Source organism: Myxocyprinus asiaticus, chromosome 1 (assembly GCF_019703515.2).
Source record: "Myxocyprinus asiaticus isolate MX2 ecotype Aquarium Trade chromosome 1, UBuf_Myxa_2, whole genome shotgun sequence".
NCBI classification, from domain to species: Eukaryota; Metazoa; Chordata; class Actinopteri; order Cypriniformes; family Catostomidae; genus Myxocyprinus; species Myxocyprinus asiaticus.
Window position 1 is genome coordinate 9,705,702 of NC_059344.1, and position 22,285 is coordinate 9,727,986.

General features: G+C 36.7%; 1 protein-coding gene across 1 annotated transcript in view; it reads left to right on the plus strand.

Annotated features, from left to right (window-relative positions):
• The window catches only part of fah (fumarylacetoacetate hydrolase (fumarylacetoacetase)), a 30,906-nt gene extending 21,056 nt beyond the window's left edge, over nucleotides 1-9,850 (plus strand). The window contains exons 9-14 of the mRNA XM_051702338.1: nucleotides 2,694-2,824; nucleotides 3,991-4,066; nucleotides 4,180-4,226; nucleotides 8,101-8,202; nucleotides 8,997-9,114; nucleotides 9,242-9,850. Of these exons, the coding sequence (XP_051558298.1) occupies nucleotides 2,694-2,824; nucleotides 3,991-4,066; nucleotides 4,180-4,226; nucleotides 8,101-8,202; nucleotides 8,997-9,114; nucleotides 9,242-9,318 (551 nt within the window). The 3' untranslated portion in view covers nucleotides 9,319-9,850. The remainder of the gene's footprint in view (nucleotides 1-2,693; nucleotides 2,825-3,990; nucleotides 4,067-4,179; nucleotides 4,227-8,100; nucleotides 8,203-8,996; nucleotides 9,115-9,241) is intronic.
• The last annotated feature ends 12,435 nt before the right edge of the window (nucleotides 9,851-22,285 follow it).

Below are 22,285 nucleotides of genomic sequence, written 5' to 3' on the forward strand. Positions count from 1 at the left end.
CCCCCTTAAATGCAAAAGATTTTTCAAACTGCAGGTAAAGTTCACACTCCATAAATAAAAAAAATAAAAACAATACTCCAAAAGAAAGTTTATTGTTATTTACACAGATACCATTACTCATATTGATTATAATTTTAAAGAAGGTAGAGCAAGCATATTCCTGATTTGTTTTGTTAAATCAGCATAACTGCAAACTTGAATCATAAGTAATAAGCAATGTCTTTCTAACGGCAGTAAAGTGAAATTGAAACAACCCCTTGGACCTGCATACATGTTTGTATATAAGTGGTCCCACACCGACATGAATTTGTGATGAAATGATGACTTGAAAAGTTTTGAAGTTTAGAAAAAATCAAATGGACAGAGAGAGAGAGAGAGAGTCTTTTTCACAAGTTCAAGGAATGTGTCCGATTAATTTATTTTCACCAAAGTCATATATCAGCGCTGGCTCATTTCGAGTTTGATGTTTATTGATATAAAAGTGAATTGATGTAGGTTAATTTAAAAAAGAACATTACAACTTGGATGAGTTTGCTATCATGATATTAAATAGGTTTTAATCCAAGAATTACACTAGGTAATTTAATATTTATTTCAAAATGTAAAATAATTTCAGAAATGAAGACATCCCACTGATCTAGAGTCTGCTTTTCCATTCTCACTAGTAATTGAGGTTTGGACTTGTGGTTGGGAAATGGATACTAAACCCAGCGTCATCCCTAAGCGACATTAAGAATTGTATTATTGTATTAATACACACATGCCCGTGGACAGGGGGAGACTAAGCCTTCCCACCTTACACACGGGGACACATCTGTTTGACTTTTTCTTTGCAATTTAACTGAAAATTAGTTGCTCAACAGTGGTACGGCTAGAACGCGTGTCTCAGTGCATGAGAGATTATCACCACCCAATGTCATTCAACGCCACTGATAGCATCCACAAACTCCAGTACTTGATCGGCACTTATTATAACACACACAAACTAAATGAAAACTCCTGTTCAAGAACTGGTGATGTTTCTTCTGCACTAGACACTTACCTGACAAAAGCCATTCCAAAAAGTGGTCGGGACAAAATTGGCGAAGGCAAAAAGTGGTATAGGGACATATTCCACCCATCCCACTGGTAAATTATGCCTGTGCTGTACTGTTTTATGGTCAGATGTGAGAATTTTTACTTCAGGAAATGATTCCTTTAATCAAATTCTTGATTATCATTGAAGTCAAGATTAATTTAAAAAATAATCTTGTTTACTTTCTTAATGCACATTTCTGGTCTTATTGGGCATAATTCACATGTCAGTCCAAAAAAAAAGGTTTATCTTTGTAATCTTTGAAATGATTTTCTTTTTCAACCCGGATCACCAACAGTCAATTCACGACTGATAAAATCAAGTTGAGTGGTGCTTGCTAATGCAAAAGTAATTGCCATATTACTAAGATGTTGTGGGTAATTGCTTACTTGCCAAGTCAAAAGATCCCACCCCTAATTTTCTATGATATTCTGGTCTTACGATATGGCTCAGGTCCCTTAGGAAAATAATAACACACCTCTCCATAACAAGCAGCACGATTTGAGGTACAGTTCATGTCTGTAACAAAAGCCATGCAGGATGGGTTACATGCCGAAATGGGTTTATTCCAATGCCTAACTCTAAGTAAGAGCAATATTATAGTGATACTTGCCTGAGCAATACCACCTAAATACTTTTCTGTCCATTCGGATGATTTTTAAGATAAAATGAATGTTTAATGGTGTACTCAGTAAAAAAAATATTCCTCATAAAAAAAGTTTTCATTCTAAAGAAATTTTTATTTTATTTTATTTTTTTACATATGTATAAAATCATGTACACCAATATGAGATGAAGATTCCAGTCATATCAGTAACATTATAAAAGCTGTATTACTCTACATGGAGAGCGTCCTCTCATGGGGGCTGCCAGATTCTTGCTTAATCTCAGTAACCACCGTTTTGGACACTTCCACTCATGGATTAAGTTAATGGCTGCCTTTGAATAGGTATTAGTAACTGAAAAACTACTACATTTGAATAATGTTGCATCCATGCACCTATGTGTCAGTGTTAGTCCAGACAACATAAATAAAAAAATTACTCCGTACACCTTTAAACATACTCCCTCTTTGTAGTTTTAAAACAGAATAGATTATAATAGCTTTATACTCTTTTATGTTTCCCTGTCATTATTTTTCATTATTTTCAAGAATTTTTCTGTTTTAGCTTGTCCCCACCTAGACTTTTTAAATTCCCTTCTATGATAAATTGTCATTGTTTATTTTTGACATTTTTGTTTTCATAAAAACTTAAATTCATAACAAAAACAATGATTTTTGTTTTAATTCAATGTTAATTGACTGCTAGCAAACATATTGTGTTAGAAAGTCAAGGAAAAAGTTAATTTCTATCACACACAAAATCTACACCTTCACACATTATTCCAAAATACACCGGAAGGTTGATCAAGGCCGTCATCCGATCTGTATTCCAGGACATGTGATAATGATGTTCTACTGTAGATGAAACATAGTATGAAAAAGTTTCATTTTTCAAATGTGCCCCTACTTCACCCATATGTTCCACAGCAAAACGAATTGTTATGAGTATATGATCCATAAGTGAATGAGAAGTAATTACAGTGGATTTCAATCTCTCTTTCCTTTATGTTGCAGCTCGGGATATCCAGGCTTGGGAATATGTTCCATTAGGTCCATTTCTTGGCAAGAATTTTGGAACCACCATCTCACCCTGGGTTGTTCCCATGGAAGCACTGATGCCTTTTGTTGAGCCAAATCCAGTCCAGGTAATTTGGGTCAATATTATTCATAAAGAATGTCAACATTACTGGCCAGTTTTTATAGTACCCCTCTCAATACACAGGCTCTGTTTCAAAACACTAGTGAGCTGCCTTGCTATCTAGAATTATAGCATATTTCTGCAGCCTACCTTTTGGAACAGTCTTAGGTTCTTGGAACAAAGTCACAATGTACTGATTAGTGCCTCAGTAAGGACCATTGAAATGCCTATTATCTTTCGAATAATGGTCATAATTAGAATTTATTCAACTTTGCAGTAATGGGCTTTATTCAACTAACAGTTACAGCCCTGTGGAAGGGATACTTCATCATCACAGAGGGATCAGAGGAAGTATGCAGACTTTGCATTTAATGGGGAAATGAGATGTGCTAAAGGCTTTCAGTTACTATAGCAGCATTCCTCTTTCAATGTAGCACCCAGACACCATGAGCTAAGTGAATGAAACAAAAAGTAATCTTTATTCGCTTTTATGCCTTGATTTTTCAGGGAATTTAATCAGTATACATAGTTTTTTTTCTTGATGAGAATGTTGCATTTGTGAGTTTTCTGCTGTGCTAATGTTTTTTCTTTGCAAGAGTTTGACAGTTCTTGGACTTTGGTGGCAGTACTCTTTAGTATTTTATTTTTCCCAGTAGGGAAATTGTCATACAGTGAGAAGAGGAAAATGGTTGTGTCTGAAATCGATGGATGCTGCTTTTCAGCCTAACCAGTCAATGACGTAACTGACAGTTTTTTGCAATAGAATACCTCCTAAATTCAAGTGAGCTTTAGAGATAACCATGGGATTATTAAAGAGCTTCTCGGTAGAAATGTAGATATGAGTTGAAAAAAATTGACATTTATGATTTAGTTTACTACTTTCAGCCACTCCATCAGCCATTTTTTATTGTTTTTTTCCTCAACCACTAAACCGCACACACAGGATTGTAACATATCATTGGCAGTGAAGGATACATTTATGTTGCCTTCAAAAACTGACCACAGGAAGGCATCTTAGTAGACAGGATGTTACACAAACAATGTTTTAGACGTGCCTGATGCTGTACTTCCTATAAACACTGAGAAAGGCAACATTTTTCAGGTTTCGGTCACAGCAGAAATGTGCGCATGATATTTGCTGGGATTTTTCTGATGTTATTTGTATAATTTTAGGACCCGGTACCTCTTCCATACTTACATCACGATGACCCTTACACATTCAATATCAACCTCTTCGTCACAGTGAAAGGTCTGTGTCTGTTACGTCTGCCTGTTCTTGTACATATGTATACTGTTTGTGTGTATTTATTGACGCTTTACCACAGTACTCACTCTTATTTTCTTGCTCATGTATCATTCCAGGTGAGGGAATGCAAGAGGCGGCCAACATTTGCAAGTCCAATTTTAAGGTGAGAACATGCATTGGCATGTTGCTGTCTCAGTGTTGCCCTCAAACTCATACTGATAACTCCTACTGTTTTCCATTTAGATTTGTATTCATTCCCTTGGAAATATTCAAGCACAATCCAAATCAGGAGCATGAAAAATAAAAAAAATTGCTTGCATAGAAGAGCTGCATAAGGCACTGCAAGTGTGCAGTCCCATTGTACATACTTAAAGCTGAAGTAGCTTTTTCTGTTTTAAAATACTTTCTCCTATCTCAGCTTAATACGCAGAGACAACTATAAGTAAGCCATTAATAGGTGAATTTTCTCTAAAAATTTAAGCACTGTGTCTCTGTGGCACTATGAAAATTTCTCTGTATGTTTTGAGCAACCTGCTTAGACCCCCCTCTAATAACACTACTCGATCAATGCTGTGAGATGGGGTGGAATAATCTCTTTGTTTGACGAATGGCAGATGGGGGGCACATTAAAAAATCTGTTTTGAAAGCACAATTTATTTTTGCAGTTTCATTTGGAGCCCTAATGTCGCAGGAATTACATACTTAAGTTTTAACATGCCGAAAGCAGGCAGTAAAGTACTGTTTATTTGAAAGGGATGTTTGTGTACATTTTGTAGTGATCATGGCAGTAGTAATTGTCAAACCAGTTGTGTGTGGGGTTGGACAGGTAACAACAAAGTAATGTTTATTAAGATATTGTCTAATTCATCTTTTACGCCTTGTAGCCAATGGAGATTTTTTATCATCGCATAAGCATAGTTTTTGGGTGAATTCCTATCTAAAATGATCATTCCTATGCCCTACTCACTTCAAGAGGCAGAGCCCTTGAAGTGGGCATTCTGAAGGGAGCATGGCATTACTGTATGTATGTACCCTTTGGTAACAGTCTTGTGGAATCACTCTTTGTGAAATGATTATTTTTCTAACTTTTGATTGGAATGACCCTTCAAGTGGCGTCCCCTTCCTTCAGTGCTCTTCAAGAGTGCAAAAACACAGTTTGGAAATCACAGTTTGTTTTGTCTTTTTTCAATATTCTGTATACACCCCTACATATTCGTGTGTGTGTGTATGTGGCCTTGCATCTGTCTGACCTCCTCGTAAAGTGCCCTGTGCAAATTGCAGGCTGATCTCATGAAAATAACGTGACTGTGTTGACATTTTTGCAAAAGTACACTACTTAGTTCATTATATGTATCGCGGAAGAAAGCAATTACCTGAGTCAGTGCTTCTGTAGCGACTCCCGAGTAGTGATGAACAGTAAAGCTAAAGCTGTTTAACTTTATTCCACAGCAGTAGAATGGGGTTCACTTAATGAAGATAATGGAATTTTGGTCAAATACATCCTATTTTCTCTGTGTAATAAAGCCGTCTGAGCGGGGTCCCCCCTGAGTATTTCACGGTAGCCGTTGCGTACTCTCCTCCATCATGTTGAATGTTTATATTTCACAATGTGGACACTCAGGTATCCGATAGTATCAGGTAAGCGTATGTGCAATTACTCAGTCAGTTGTGTCTCTCTGCTGTGATAAGCCTAAATGTTGAATCTGTTAGTTCAACTGTATTTCCCAGCTGTGATGTAGTAGTAGTAATCGGAGCGATCATTAAATGAGAGACAATGATGTTGACTTCAAAGAAACCGCTCGCTAACTGACATGCTCTGACTCAATTCATTCTAACTGGCTCATAAAAATTTTCTTTTTTCGCTACCTGCTGGCTTTTAATGTCACAGGGCAAAATGACAAGAAACACATAGTTCTTTTACACATCTGTGCTGCTCTTACACTTTAGTTTAGAATCCCGGCAAGGTTTAGAAACACAAGCAGAGTGATACAAACAGTGAAGCATCCGAGTGCTGATGTTCTGAGACAACATCAGTACTCATGGAAACTCTCTCGTCCAATCAGATTTGAGGACCGGAACTAACTGTTGTATACAAAGCAAATGTTAGATGAGAAACACTTCTGGCTCGCATGTTGATTCATGTGTTCCGCAGGACTTGTACCCTGGTTCTTTGCTTCGCAAGAGCAACACTCTATCAGTTGAGCTATCTCTCTACTTATTCATGCCTGAATAAACTTGTAAATGTAGTTAGTTATGTAATGCAAAAAATGCAATCTTATTTGTTTATGAAGAAATAATCTGCTGTTTTACTGGTGATTTGTGTGAAAGTAAGTAAAAGTTATTGTTGTAGTGCCTCTTGTGTCCATGGAGTCTATTTCGAATTGATTATGGATGTGCAAGTAGATGCAGTGTCTTTTGCTGTTTGGCTGGTAATGTCTTTAGTTGGCATTTATTTATTACCTGTGTATTTCATTTTAAGATAAGTGATGCAATGAGTGGTAGCAGATTGCAGTTGGTAGCAGTTTATTCTCTTTGGAATCCATCCTAAAACACAGATGATGCAGGCAGTGGTTAGTGAGGTTTGCCTCGCAGTCCGCATGGAGGCTTGCGACGGTTAATTTTCAGTTAACAGTCCATCCCAACACCAGTGTGCAAGCAGTGGCTAGTGAAGTATCCCTTGTTGTCCAGCTGGAGTTGGCAGCAGTTCATCCTCTATGACTTCCATCATAGAAGACTGAAATGATGCAGACAGTGATCATTGAAGCACCCCTCACTGTCTGGTTGGCACAGACTACAGTCAGTAGAATTCGCTCAGTCATCAGACATCACAACATCTGGCTGGACTGAAGCTGAGTCTGGCAGGCTCTGGTGTCCTCGGGAAATGTAACGGGAAACAAGTGGAATAAAATTAGCAAAGATGCCATTCAGTTCATTTGAAAGTAGAGTTATAGAATATGAGAAGTGTTTCCGGTTCCTGCAGACCTGACTAGAGCAGCATACCTACAGGTTAGTCTAGACTTAAACTTAGACTGAGAGAGTGTGTCTGAGTCCCAAACAATTCTAGGAAGACTTCTCCAGAGTTTAGTAGCCAAATAGGAAAATTATCTACCTCCTTTTGTAGATTTTGTTATTCTAGGTACTATCAACAGGCCAGAATTTTGCGACCGTAGTGAACATGGTTGATTATAATGCGATAAGAAGTCACTTAAAGGGTTAGTTTACCCAAAAATGAAAATTCTGTCATCATTTACTCACCCACATGCCAGCTAAGATGTGTATGACTTTCTTTCTTCTGCAGAAAACAAACAAAGATTTTTAGAAGAATATCTCAGCTCTGTAGGTCCATTCAATGCAAGTGAATGGTGGCCAGGCCTAGTGAAAAATTAGTTATATTTTGGTCTGTTCTCGCCCAAAACCAACTGGATTGCTTCCGAAGCGGATTATGGAATACCTTTATGCTGACTTCATCTCCTTTTTGGAACTTCAAAGTTCTAGCCACCGTTCACTTGCATTTTATGGACTTACTGATCTGAGATATTCTTCTAAAAATCTTCATCAGTGTTCAGCAGAAGAAAGAAACTCATACACATCTAGGATGGCATGAGGGTGAGTAAATGATGAGAGAATTTAAATATGTGGGTGAACTATCCTTTTAAGTACTAGACCATTCAAAATTTCGTAAGTAATTAATATAATTTTTTTAATTTATAGAAATTGCAATCAGAAATGTTTGCAGGTGTGTTTGCACCATTACCTGCTTTGCGTTATCCCTTTAGTAAACTGAGTGTTAAAACAACTCAGTGTGTGTAAATTGAAGATGCAATGAGTGGGCACAATTCACTCTTAGTGAATTCACATTCAGGTTGGCCTTTTTGTGTTATCGGTTCTAGGAAATCCCTATTCTGTTGCTGCAAAAATGGGCTTTAACAGCAGATAGAAGAAATTACACTGTCCTTTTTTACTGCCACTTACAGAGAAAGCCATTTTCTCAGTTTGTAATAGACAGCAGCTACATATAATGTGTTTTGTTTTCTCAGTACATGTACTGGACCATGAAACAGCAACTAGCACACCATACGGTCAATGGATGCAACATTAGACCAGGCGACCTGCTGGCATCAGGCACCATCAGTGGACCGGTAAGTCAGTGTGCAAGCATGTCACTAATATATTGAATATATTAAAGGAATAGTTCACCCAAAATGAAAACTCTGACATTATTTACTCACCCTTATGTTGTTCCAAACTTGTAAGCTGGTATTTTATGGCTATATTCTAGCCATACAGTAGCTTTGTGTGAGGAACAGACCAAAATTTAAGTTATTCCCTTATTATCTTCCCTTCCGCTGCTGCTGTGAAATCTCATTCTCTAGTATGCAAACTGATGCATTCTGAGAACCAGTGTTTTGTCGTTAGAGATGTCAAGCTTGGTGTGAAATGTCAATGTGCTTTTTTTTTTTTTAACACAGTCACAAATTAGATTTGTATCCTTTAATATAATGGGAAACAGGATCCATAGAACTTTGTCTCACAAAGCCAAAGTATTCACAATAAAGTCTATCAAGACTTTGCTGCTTATTCTGGCCAAGAACCGCACTTAGACAGGAAAAGACCGTCTGACCAAAATGTAAAGTGACCAGCAACAGACTGCTTTTTTACATGATGTTTAGAGGCATGTAAATCTGAAATTGAATTTGACACAACTCAAAAAAACAAAGCATATTATACATTTTCTCCAAAGGACTCACTGTAGCAGCCTGGTATCACCTTACTCCAGTAAATTGCATAAATGCCAGATTTGAACTTCCAGTCTCAGAACTTTTTTGTTTGCAATATGCATCTGAAACGTGTAATGTAATCAACACAGTTAAGCATTGACAGTAATATTGTGTAGTATTGACTGCTCTGTATTTGTTTGTGTTAATGTATGAAGGATCCAGAGAGTTTTGGCTCTATGCTGGAGCTCTCATGGAGAGGATCCAAGACTATTGACCTCGGCAATGGAGAGACAAGGACTTTCTTGAAGGATGGGGATGAGGTCATCCTCACAGGTGGGGTTTTTCAATGGTTTTTGATGGAGTGTGTTGTTGAACCACATTGTTTTGTTTCCAAAATTGTTGAGTAGTCCCTATTAAGTTGCCCTATGGTAATGGATATAACTATATTCTCTTTCTGCAGGTTATTGCGAGGGTAGGGGATATAGAGTGGGCTTCGGTCAGTGTGTAGGGAAGATCATTCCTGCACTGCATCAGTGACATACCTCTCTTCCTCTACATTTTCAGACTCGTATTCACAACCTGTTGAGATCACTTTAATGGAGACCACAGGATCTTGAAGACATATAAAGTCAAACTATGTTGTTGAAACATTGGCACAATAGTTCTTTAAATATTCCTTTTAAAGGTGAAGTCTAATTTTTGCAACATTAGTAGCACCAAAGATAATTGCACAAATAATGAAAATAATGTTTTCGAACATACAGAAGTCCTCCAAGGCTATCTATTATATATACAGTATATGTTTTTATACTGCATTGTTTTCTTGAGGCAACTCAAGAATAAGTCAATATAACTTGTCTTCTAGAGATAACTTTTGCAATCTCAAAAAACAAGTCTCAAAAATTATAATGCAAGGCATTTATGGGCTTCCGTGTGTTTGAAAAGATTATTACTGCTGGTCCACTAGTCATTGCAGAAATGACACACTTCATCTTAAAGTGTTTGAGCTGGTTTAGTACCGTCTCTGTTACCGAAAAATCTCACAATAAAGTTACTGATTCCTTATAAACTGTCTTATGTCATGCTTATATTTGCTCTGAGCTTGCTACTAACATTTTTATTTTCAATAGAAACTGAAGCTTTGTTTCAAAACTAGTGAGCTGCCTTGCTGTCTACTGCCTACATACTGTAGGTAGCTACCTTCTAAAGAAGGATGCTAATGGAATCTTTAATGACCAATTTGGAATGCTCTACAAAGGCAACAAACACCTGCATGATACATATAGCATTCTTCAACCGAAGCTCATGGGAGCCTTGACTCACAATTGATTTCAGTAGAGTTGCCCATTGTTGCTAAGCTAACCATTTGATTGGCCTACATTAAAAGGCATAAAAATACACACAAATATTGGGTAAATTGGTCCATTTTAAATTAGACTAATTAAACTATTTTTTATAAATACTTTTTGGCATTGAATGAATTAAGTACGTTTATAATCAACATTTCTCTCGCTTCATCCGCCATCTTGGATCATTGTTTTTTTCATTAAGCTCACTGCTATGTGATTGCATTCTTTTTGAAGGATACATGTGATGCTACCTTAGACCAAAAGAAGGTATCTTATCAGGCAACATAATCATACTACCTTCCTTTTGGAACAGCCTTCATATTGAGAGCATGCCTATTGCCTTACATAGGCAGCCACTATGTTTTGGAAGAGAGCCAAAGAGAGACTTTGTGTATTAGCAAAGCACTCCATATCATATTGTAACTGGACATGTGATCAAATGTTTATTTACACCACTAACTCCATCACATCACATTTGAAATGCAACATTAAAGGAATATTCCGGGTTCAATACAAGTTAAGCTCAATCGACAGCATTTGTGGCATAATAGTGATTATTACAAAAATGTATTTTTTACTTGCCCTGCCTTTTCTTTAAAAACAAAAAGCACAAATCTGGGTTACAGTGAGGCACTTACAATGGAAATGAATAGCGGCCAATTTTTGAACTTTAAAATACTCACTATTTCAAAAGTAAAGCCATAAGACATTAACAATATGCATGTAAACATGATTTTAGTGTGATGAAATCGATTACTAACCTTTTCTGTGTCAAGTTAAAGGCAATTTTACTACTTAGTTTGATGACGACGTAATGTTAACAAACCCTAATATGACTGAAAAAAATTACAATTTAACTTTACAGCTCAAATTATGCATGAGTTTTAACAGATGAATTAATGTAAGTGCTTTTATAAAGTTAGAAGCTTCACAGTTCTGCCTTTAAACCCTCAAAAAATGGCCCATTCACTTCCATTATAAGTGCCTCACTGTAACCTCGATTTTTGCTCTCTTTTTTTAAAGAAAAGGAGGGACATGTCAAAATACATTTTTGTGGTAATCAACATTGTGCCACAAATGCTGTTGATTGAGATTAACTTGTATTGAACCCGGAATATTGCTTTAAAAATAGAACATACTCCTGAAAGTACTGCTGCAGCAATATTTCTCCTGTTTCCTCTAAGTTACAGGATCTGACTGTAAATGACTGTGAAAAGGTTAAAAATGTGATCTTGCTTAGTCACAAAGGGAAAAATTGACTGACAGGTAAATGCTCAGAACCCAACATGACACTGTCATTAATAAGCCATTCAAAGCTTTTGACTGAAGTGAATATTGGTGTTATTACTTCTTTATCCTGACAGAAGATGTCTAGTCCAAACTGTGTATATCAACAACGGCAGTTCTTAAACTGACTAGACCGTAAAATATTGCCAGGATTTTAGAAGATTTCACAGTAATTTGTGGTATTTTCTAAGGCTAGCATTGCAAATAATATTGCTCACATTAAGGGTTGTGCGTAACCTGCATTGTTTTTGCTACAAACATAAATAATGCCTCAAATTGTGTGGCTTTTTGAGGAAAGATATGCTATTACACTGTAAAAAAAATAAATCCTGTTGTCTTTACAAAAAAACAAAAAAAAAACTGGCAGCTGTGGTTGCCAGAATAATTATGTAAAAAATACAGTAAAACTGAACAACTTTACAGAACAACCTGTAATTTTATCATTTAAAACTAGTTTTTACGGTATGTTTTATGGTGCAGTACCATTGTTTATTTTATTAAATGATAAACGTAATATATTAAACTTCTGAAACTGTAAAAATCTGCTTTTCACTTTATAATGTATTGTTAATCACTGTAGTAATTACAGAAGGGCACATGATGACATGAAGTTCATCAATAGTGGCCGTTCCAGGAGCAATGACCAATAAACATGTAGAGACAGTGCTCAGGGTCACTCACACAAACACTAAACACCATCAGGGTAAAATATGTCAAATTAAAATAATGCAATAAACATTAAATAACTACATCAAATATAACACAGAGAACCCCAAAGTACATAACTGATATTAAAAATAAGAAGAAACATAACTATTCCCATAAAATAATATAGCTGCAAGCGGCAATTCCTGGGCCAAGCAGACCAATGGCAGAAAATGTGACTGCCGAAAATCAATGCTTGAATGCCATATTCAAAGTGGTTTATAATCCATGAACCGAATTACTTACAATGTAATAGAATTTAATTCCACTTTTGACCAATAGGTGGTATTGCGGCCAAATTGATATGGTATTGTCAGGCGATGGTTATATTGGCAAAATATAAAGTTTCATGTTGATTAACCAAAGCATTGAAAAGATGCAGCCTCAGATTCTTTTTGGCATCTTGGCATAACATTCATTGTTGCATTATAGGAGAACAGTTTGGTCTATCAAAAAGCTTTTGATAACTTTTTTGCAAGCATGGTGTAATGATGACGTAGGCCACATTTGGTAAAGGTCTGATGAATGGCCTAGGACTAGTTTGCAAATGTAGACTTTGTTATATAATATCAAATATTTCACAAATGATTTGACTGACACCAATCGTTCTTGAGGCGAAGTTGCTCAAAATGAGGACAGCTATCATAAGATATGAATTGTGTATTTTTGTGAAACACTGCGCTATAGAAAACCATTAACGCACACATAAAATGTAACAGTATCAACCAGTGGCCAATTTAATTGTCAAATTTTGAAAAAGCCTCTTGGGCAAAGAGTCAAATATGTCTACCGCGTTTCATTCCGATCGGCCTTTATTAACCTTGTCTAATAGCTGAATTGGCCATTTTGGCAGCCAATGGCAGCCATGTTCCGCAAGCAGCAATACCGGAGTCAAGCCCTTCATTGGCAGCTTGAGCAAACGAACAAGCATGATGGCAAGTTTCAAGTCAAGATCAGATGAATGCTGTAGGAGGAGTTAGAAAAAGTATAATTTCAATGAAATTCAAAATGGTGGACAGGCAATAGGGCAGACCATGGGAAATTTGCCATTTGGAAATCTTGCTGGCATGGTGTATGGTACACTACAAAGAACAATGGCATGGTAACTTTATGTTACTTGATGACAACTTGGTGTCATTAATGTTCCTTTTATTAGGCTACTATGAAAATTTCTAATACTTTAGAATTACTCTAACTCTAACAACCTTGATTATAACGTTCGGGATCGTTTTAGTTTAGTTGCGTTGCTCGTTTGCGGTTTGTTTACCTACGGTAAATAAAACGGCGCAATGTGCAACGAATTGAAAATTATTCAGAATTGCACACCTTTGTTCTACAGCTTCTTTTTGACTGTCAGATTATGTTTCTTTAGCACTAATTTTCGTGTGCCATCGCAAACAGAGATGAAACATACTGTAAGCAAGCATCTGGACGTATGGATATATATATATATATTACACACAATTCACTCAACGGTGCTGCGGCATCTCGTTAGCAGATTGAAAAAGTTCTGGGTCAAAAGACTACTCTTTGTTCTGGCGGCCATACGTATTATCACTTATTTCAGATGGGCATGCGCAAAATCTTAAGACAGATAGGTGGGCATATGGCGTATGCCCTAGACCAGGGGTTTTCAAACTTTTTGATGCCAAGGATCCCCAAATATGATGATCCTCTTGCAAGGGACCCCCCAGACTGCTATGGGGTCCTTGAATAACGTATAACTTTAGGCTGCACGATAATGGTTAAAATGATAATCATGATTATTTTGTTCAAAATTTTAATCACGATTATTAAATCAAAATTTTTCTGCCCTTTGATTTGTTTTTGTTTTTTTTAATACAGGGCTGCAGGATTTGGACAAAAATACTGTTGCCACTGCTCTGATATCAATTCTAAAATAAAAAAATTACAATTACAATAAACAGCAGCTATCATTTTTAAACAAGGTGTTAAAACTACAAACTAGTAAAGGATTTGACCAAAATTAAGTCATGTTTTGCCCATGCTTTACTTCCGATGTAAGAGTTGCTCTGTAGGGTTTTCATCAGGGGTGTGGCACGAGATCTCGCGATATTAAAACGTGACGATATTTCTCGATGAGGTGAAAAGCTGTCTCACGATTTCAGCATGACAGAGTGTGAGGGTGAAATTAGCATAGAAGGTGCCCCCGCCACTTTTAAATCGTTTGTGTGGCAGCATTTTAGGTACCCGGTGAAACAATAAACGGCGACAGAGTGACAGACAAGACACGAACAAAGGCTGTGTCTCGTTTGGAAGGCTGCGTCCTCCGGAGGTCGCATTTATCGGCCGCATACGTCATCGAGGCTGTATCGTTTCATTTTTTTCGATGACGTATGCGGCCGACAAACGATACACAGCCAATATGTAAGCGCTGTAAGAAAATAGTGCCGTACACCGCGGCTAACACAAGCACTATGCAAAGACACCTACAGAACCACCGCAGCTCTCAACTAAAATCAACCGGGTCTGAAGAGACTGATGTGAAATCATACAGGAGAGAAGCCAGTCAGTTGAGTTTGTGGCAAAAACTTTTACAGTGCTTGCATGTTGTTCTGTCTTTTACTGCATATGATAATTCGTACGAACTGAAGTGACATTCATTACAAGATGATTAGTTAAAACATTTCAATATGCACCTGCATTGTTTTGCATTTTGTGACTTTCAGTCGAATAAAAGACTATTTTTCCAGTCATATACACTACCGGTCAAAAGTTTTGAAACACTTGACTGAAATGTTCCCCATGATCTTAAAAATCTTTTGATCTGAAGGCGTATACTTAAATGTTTGAAATTAGTTTTGTAGACAAAAATATAATTGTGCCACCATATTAATTTTTTTTTCATTACAAAACTAAAATGTATTTAAAAAAAAAAATTTTTTTTTTTAAATTGATGACTTGGACCAAATAATAACGGAAAGCAGCCAATAAGTGCCCAACATAGATGGGAACTCCTTTAATACTGTTTAAAAAGCATCCCAGGGTGATACCTCAAGAAGTTGGTTGAGAAAATGTCAAGAGTACATGTCTGCAAATTCTAGGCAAAGGGTGACTACTTTGAAGATGCTAAAATATAACACAGTTTTGATTTATTTTGGATTTTGTTTAGCCACAACAATTCCCATAGTTCCATTTATGTTATTCCATAGTTTTGATGACTTCACTATTATTCTAAAATGTGAAGAAAAAAAATTATAATAAAGAATGAGTAAGTGTTTCAAACCTTTTGACCGGTACTGTATATAGTGTTAAAATATCGTCTCATCTCGTTCTCGTGAACCCAGTATCCTGTATCGTCTCGTCACGTGAGCTAAGTGTATCGTCACACCCCTAGTTTTCACACTTAAGTTCTCTTTTAAAAATAATGTATTATTATCATTATTATTATTATTATTATTATTATTATTATTATTGCAATATACAATAGTAATATATGTAATAAATTAGCAGGCGGAAATGCCATCCGGTCTCAAGACTTTATTTTGACAAAAAAAAAAAAAAAAAACAATAATAATAATAATAATAATAATAATAATAATAATAATAAGGAAGTGTGTATGTGTTGTTTCTGTTGACAGCAGCCCAGACAGACTCTGGTGCTCCATCCAGACATGGTAAAATGCTCCAGTCTTGGTCCACAAAACCCCGGTGTCATGGGTTTATTTTAGATTTTTAAACACTTGTAATGGCCAAACATACTTAAAATTACATTTGCGATTTAAGTAAATACGGAGCGTTTTTTAACGCGGTCAGCGCACGTTAACCAAACCAAACGAACCAAACCGAACTCAGAGCAAAGCTGTTCTGAACTGCTGTACAGTACATAATGAGTGATGGAATAGGACTGCTGTAATATTACGTTCACACCGCAGCTGAATGTGGCCCATATCTGATTTTTAACTCACATGTGACACAGATCTGATAATTGGTTGATCGTGTGAACAGCCAAAAGCGCTTTGAATCTGACATTTTTAAATCCGATCTGGGCCACTTTCATATGAGGAAATAAATCGGAAACTTATCTGATTTTTTCCAATGTGTCTTGGGTGTGAACAGCCAGGTCAGATTTAATGTGACTTTTACATTCAACATTTATACGCTTGATTTCCAGCGTACGACTGTTATATTTATAAACTTTTAAGTGCGAGTTATATCTGTCTAATTAATGCATTTCACTAATTAAAACAGTGATTCGTTTGTATGGCACGTTAAATATGCGTCTGAAAAGATACAGATGTAGATTTGTATAGCTAACAGCGCTCTTTGCTTGTCACTCGCTCAGAAAACAGAGTTTCTGTATTTCTCAAACAGTATCAAAAGACGAATGCAAGCTAGTCAATGGAAATATTAAATAAATAAAGATAAATCTTCTTACCTTACAAAAAAATGCTGTTTTTTCCTGCTGTCTTTCCATTTTATGGTGTGTTTCGCTCGTATCCGAACGGTGTAGTTCAAGGCAGTGTAAATGATTCCATTGAACATGGTAGTGCAGTTGAATCTGAGCCAGGTAATCCAACGGACTCTGAGACTGCATGTTCTTCTGACACTACATACACTGATGCAGATATTCCAGATGATAAGGCACATGTAATTGAGCAAAAATTAACTGCAGTGTTTCTAAAACTGGAAAGTATTTTTCATGTTCCAAGTGCTGCAGTTAGTGAACTGCTGGAAGAGCTCCATTATTTGTTGAGCACTGCTTCTATTTGTAATGCAAAAAATGTGATACACGAGATACTGTATAGACATAACTTGCATATTGACCAGTCAGTCACTGAAGAACTTGCATCTGCTGTGTGTATCAACAATCCAGTTTCTCATGCAATTGGTAAAGGTAGTCCACTTGGCACATCATTTAAACACCAAGCTTACTACAAAAAGAATTTTAAAGTTGTTGAACCAGTAGATACATATTTTGAGTAACAATTACATCCTTGACACAACTTTAGATACTCAAACCATGTCAGAAGTTGGACAAGAAAAAAATTATATATGCATCTTATTGTGATGGTATGCATTTCAAGAGCAAATCATTTTTTAATCATGTAGTGAGTTGCGAAAATTGCTGAATTTGTATGTGGGTGATTTTTAAATTTTCAACCCGCTTGGCACTTCCAGAAAAAAGCACAAAATCTGTGCTGTATATTGGAATCTTGGCAATTTACCACCAGGTGAAAGTTTCTCACTGTCTTCCATATATATGGCACTACTTTGCCGATCAGATGATGTTAGGACCTATGGATATGAAAAAATCATTGAGCCCTTGCTGCGAGATCTTTCCACATTGGAAAGCCAGGGAATTTTTATTGCACAGCGTGGTTGTTTCATTAAAGGCACAGTGCAGACTGTCATTAGCAGACAATCTGGGAGCACATGGAATTGTTGGCTTTGTAGAGAGTTTTTCCGGTGAATATGTGTGCCGGTTTTGTACTGTGAAAAAGTCTGAAATTCAGGAGAAGGAAGTGAGTTCTGATGATTTCACTCTCAGAACTAAAAAGATGCAAGAAGTGCATGTCAGGTCAGCAGTAGACACTGAAAAGGCTTGTTGTGATGTAAAAAGTCTGTCTGCACGTCTTTCCCGTTTCAATGTCTGTCCTGGGTAACCACCCGATATTGCTCATGACATATTTGAAGGCATATTACAAATGGACAGACAAAATGAATCGCCCTCATACTGTTCCACATACTTTCATGTCCAACAGAAGCATTGGAGGCAATGCTCATGAAAAGAGTCTTTTTTGATTACTTCCATTCTTGGTTGGACAGCTGGTACCTCCAGATGAGCCAGCTTGGCAGGTCCTTATGGAGCTTAAGGATATTGTTGTGTTAGTTGTGGCACCAGTGCAAACAACAGAATCAATTGCCTTCCTTAAAAGCAAAATTTGTGATCATAGGTACAGGTTGCAAGAAGTTTTTCTAGTCATGAAACTTTTGCCAAAACATCATTACGTGGAACATTATCCAGAGATGAACAAATTCTTTGGCCCTTTAGTAGGGATTTGGACACTGAGTTTGAGGCAAAGCATCACTTTTTTAAACAAGTTGCTCGTTACTCACATCACTTTAAAAACATACTCTTGTCTCTGGCGATGAAACATCAGTTCATGATGGCATATCACTTGGAGTCAGCTACCATTGAAAAGGCTAGCATGATTGTGTCAGCTGTCTCAACTGTACCTATTGGTATTTTGAATCAGGAAGTATTTAATACTCTTAAGCAAACCTATCTTATGTCACTTGTGTTCATCTTGCAAAGAATGTGTCTGTTGATGGAGTAAACTACAGGAATGGCATGATTGTTGTTTGTGGCCTTTCTGGTAGCTTGCCAGATTTAGCTGAGATTGTCCAGATGGTTGTAGTGGAGAAGAAATGAGTGCTTGGTATTGGGAGCATTTAAGAGCTTTCGAGTTGTGCCCCATTTTGCAAGTTTCTCTCATTCATCATAATGCCCTTGCCGACCACTACCCACTGGCAGATTACCACATTGGAGGACGGCGAATGGTGACACTTAAAAGATTCATAAACACAAGAGGTTAGATTCAGTATGTTTTAATGCACTATTTAAGAACACACAAGTTTAAAATTTGTACTTTTGTACAGTCAAAAGTCTAACGAAACTAATTCATAGAGAAGTAGCATTTACTGTACTATAAGTTGTTTAGTTTTTGTGCAGTCAATTGTCCAGCAGCTAATTTAATATGTATTCTCTGTCTCTTAATTAGATTGAGTAAAGATGAGTGTGAAGCTCAGAGTTATTGTGGAAGAAAATGACTTCAGAAGATTGGACCTCTCATTGGGGATGCCAGACAGTGTTCAGAATTTACATGATACCGTTCGTCAAGTATTTGGTATTGAAAGAGACTTCCGGATTCAGTACATGGATGTAGACTTTAACAATGAATTCATGAATCTGACATCAATTCAAGATATAAAAGACAAAAGTACCATCAAGTTGATCTACTTGGCAAATGACTCTCATTATCTGAGCCCTACCTGTCCAATTGAGCATTCTCAAAGTGCTTCCGAATTGTTTAGAACATCAAGTGAATGCGCAAACCCTTCCTCCTCTTCTTTATTGTTTTCCTCTGGAGGAGATTCAGTTGACACTGTCATTATACCAAGATCTGATGCTGAACTTCAAGTATTACGAGTACAGACATTGGCCACAAAAATTCCCCATTCCTTGTTTTTCATATGATGTTGAAGTGCAGATGTCTGAAGATGAGTCCAGGGCTCAAGTCTGGAATCTTGGAAAAGCTGGCTGAAGATATTTACCAGTACACTGCATACCCATATTATCCCCAGATAGATGAGGTTGCAAACGCACTCATTGAAAAGTTTCCATGTTTGAGAGAAAAAGGATCGATGAAGGGCTATAGTGGGTGGATATTCAGCCTCAAGCACAAAATGGAAAACTACAGGACAAAGATGCGCAACACTGGTTGTCCCTAAGTCACTCTTAATTCACTAAAGAACAAGCTCAGGGATGAATGCTTTCCAGCCAAACATGTGAAGAAACCAAAAAGAGCAGAAGGGAACTTTTGCCCTGCTAATTAATCCTGCTGGAGAAACAGATAAAAGCCTTGAAAAACTGAGATGTGAGCTGCTGATTGATTTCGGACAGAGGAACAGAACATCAGCAGTAAAAGAAAAGATGTCCAAAACATTCTACTACAGAAGAAGGAATGTGGTACAGAACAGTCCAATGATTGGGGACTTTAAACTCCAGTGGCCCACACTTTTCCAGGTAGAAGAGTTAAGGTCATGTTTACTCTTTCCTCATAAACTTTCCTTTTATATATGTGCACCTGGTGCTACTGTTGATGCTCTCCTTATATCAAGCGTTAACATTAGATTAAGTCTTAAAGTGGATGATGGGATGATTGGAGAAGGGTTGGTTTGGGGTTGAGCAGAAAAATCCTTGATATAAGAAAAGAGATGAGAGAAAGGTGACACACTCATGACTGACCACAATGTGTTATCGCTGTCATTGTCTATATCTATACTTCTATGAATAATAGATTGGTGCTGAATTACGGCACATTACTACCAACCCCCTTGAAAACACCTTTATGGTACAATTGGACAAATATCTTCCACAACTTACTTCTGTCCAGAAAAAAAGGTGTTTCTGGACAGAAAATGGACAAATATTTCAGGACTTTACAGGAGGTATGTATACTTGTGCTGAGTATCATTTTTTGTTTTGTTTTTTCAAAAGGTACCATTAATCAACACAGTGGTGTCAAATTTATACATAAGGTAGTTATGTGAGTTCTTTAAATTTTTCTTTATGCCAACACTGAGTCTGGATTGTATGCTTAAAGGTAAAGTAATAATCAAATTTGTAATATTTACAGACGAGTGATGTCCATCTTAAGAGAGAAGCTATCATCAAAGCTCTTTGCCTCTACCTTGGTGAGGATGAGGGATGCCTTGTGAAGGAGTACATGGTAAGTGTGTTTGAATTGTGTATCTTAAAGGAATAGTCCACCAAAAAAATTAAATTTTGTCATCATTTACTCACCCTCACGTTATTCCAAACCCGTATGACTTTTGCTCATCTTCTGAACACAAATGAAGATATTTGAAGAAAGTTGTCTGCCGTTTGTTTCCATTCAATGAAGGTGAATGGTGACCAACACTTGTACGCTACAAAAAGATATAAAGGCATCGTCAATGTAATCCATGTGACTCATGTGGTTTAATCAAAGTCGTCTTGGGTGATTTGGTTCCTGTGATAAAACACAATGGAATTGAATCACCTAAGAAGACTGATTAAACCACACGAGTCACATGGATTACACTGACGATGCCTTTATATCTTTTTTTGGAGCGTCAAATTTTGGTCCCCATTACCCTTGAGTGTATGGACTCAAACGGCTGACAACTTTCTTCAAATATCTTCATTTATGTGCCAAAGATGAACAAAAGTCATACAGGTTTGGAAAGACATGAGGGTGAGTAAATGATGACAGAATTTACATTTTTGGGAAGAAAATAATGACAAATAAAAGAGAATGTTAGTGTATGTCAGTGGACTTATCTGAAAGGATTTGTTTGATACAAGCTAACTTGTAGCCTTTTCCTGTATTGAAGACCCAAGGAAAACAAAATTGTAAAAAAAAAAAAAAAAGATTTACAAGATTAAATAACATACTCGTATGCTAAAAGATAATGTCAAAAGAGATACTGTTTGACCCTCACTGCTCTTTCAGCAGTGCAGCCCAGTCCACAGAGGGTCCTCGCATCAGTAACACGAATTTGTCAAAATTTGCATCCTTAGGGGAGATCTTTCCTTGTGACATCTCTTTGTTCCAGCTCTTTTTGGAGACACCTCGTTCAAAAAATTTATTTTGTAAGCAAATGAATGTGAACCACAATAAAATAATGGTTTATAGCTTATCAATTTAAAAATCGGCAGCCAATTACCAATCAAAAAACAATGTCTAATAACAGTTTCTTTTAATTTAAATATAGGACATCCAAGAAGATGATGTTTTGAAAGACTTGGCAACACCACCGTGGCCATTTATATCATCTGAAAGGAAGGAGGAGATCTTGGACACTATGAGGAAATTGGAATTTTTGTTGATGGGGTCATTTTGGAACACATCTGATCTGTAGCACAAGCCTGTGCAGTGATGCTGGGTGCAATCTATGCGCTTAATTTGGCATACCCAAAAGAGCTCAAATACTACTATGAATTCATACAGAAAGTCCTTATGCAAATGGTTTCTGAAAGGCTCTCCTCTAAAGTCCAAGGACTGAAAAACAAAATAAGTATAAGGCTGTAGTTTTGCTACAGGCACTGATGTTCATGCTCCTATTGAGATTTCAGTTCAGATGATTGTCACAGCCTGGAACATTGCACATTTCCTTTTCAAGAACCGTTCAAGAAATTTATTAGCGTTATAATTTTTTTTTATTATTATTTTTGAATATGTATCCTTTGATTATTGTTTTTTTTTTTACAAATGTGCAATTTGTTGCTTGAAATGTCAGCACTTTAACTGTTGCATTATAAAAGAGTATTGTGGCTGGTTACTTATGTAGAAAATTGTAACAAGCCTATAAAATGTTCCTTTTTAAATGAGTTTTAAAATTTATACAGATGTTGGAAGGGTTTTTTGACAATA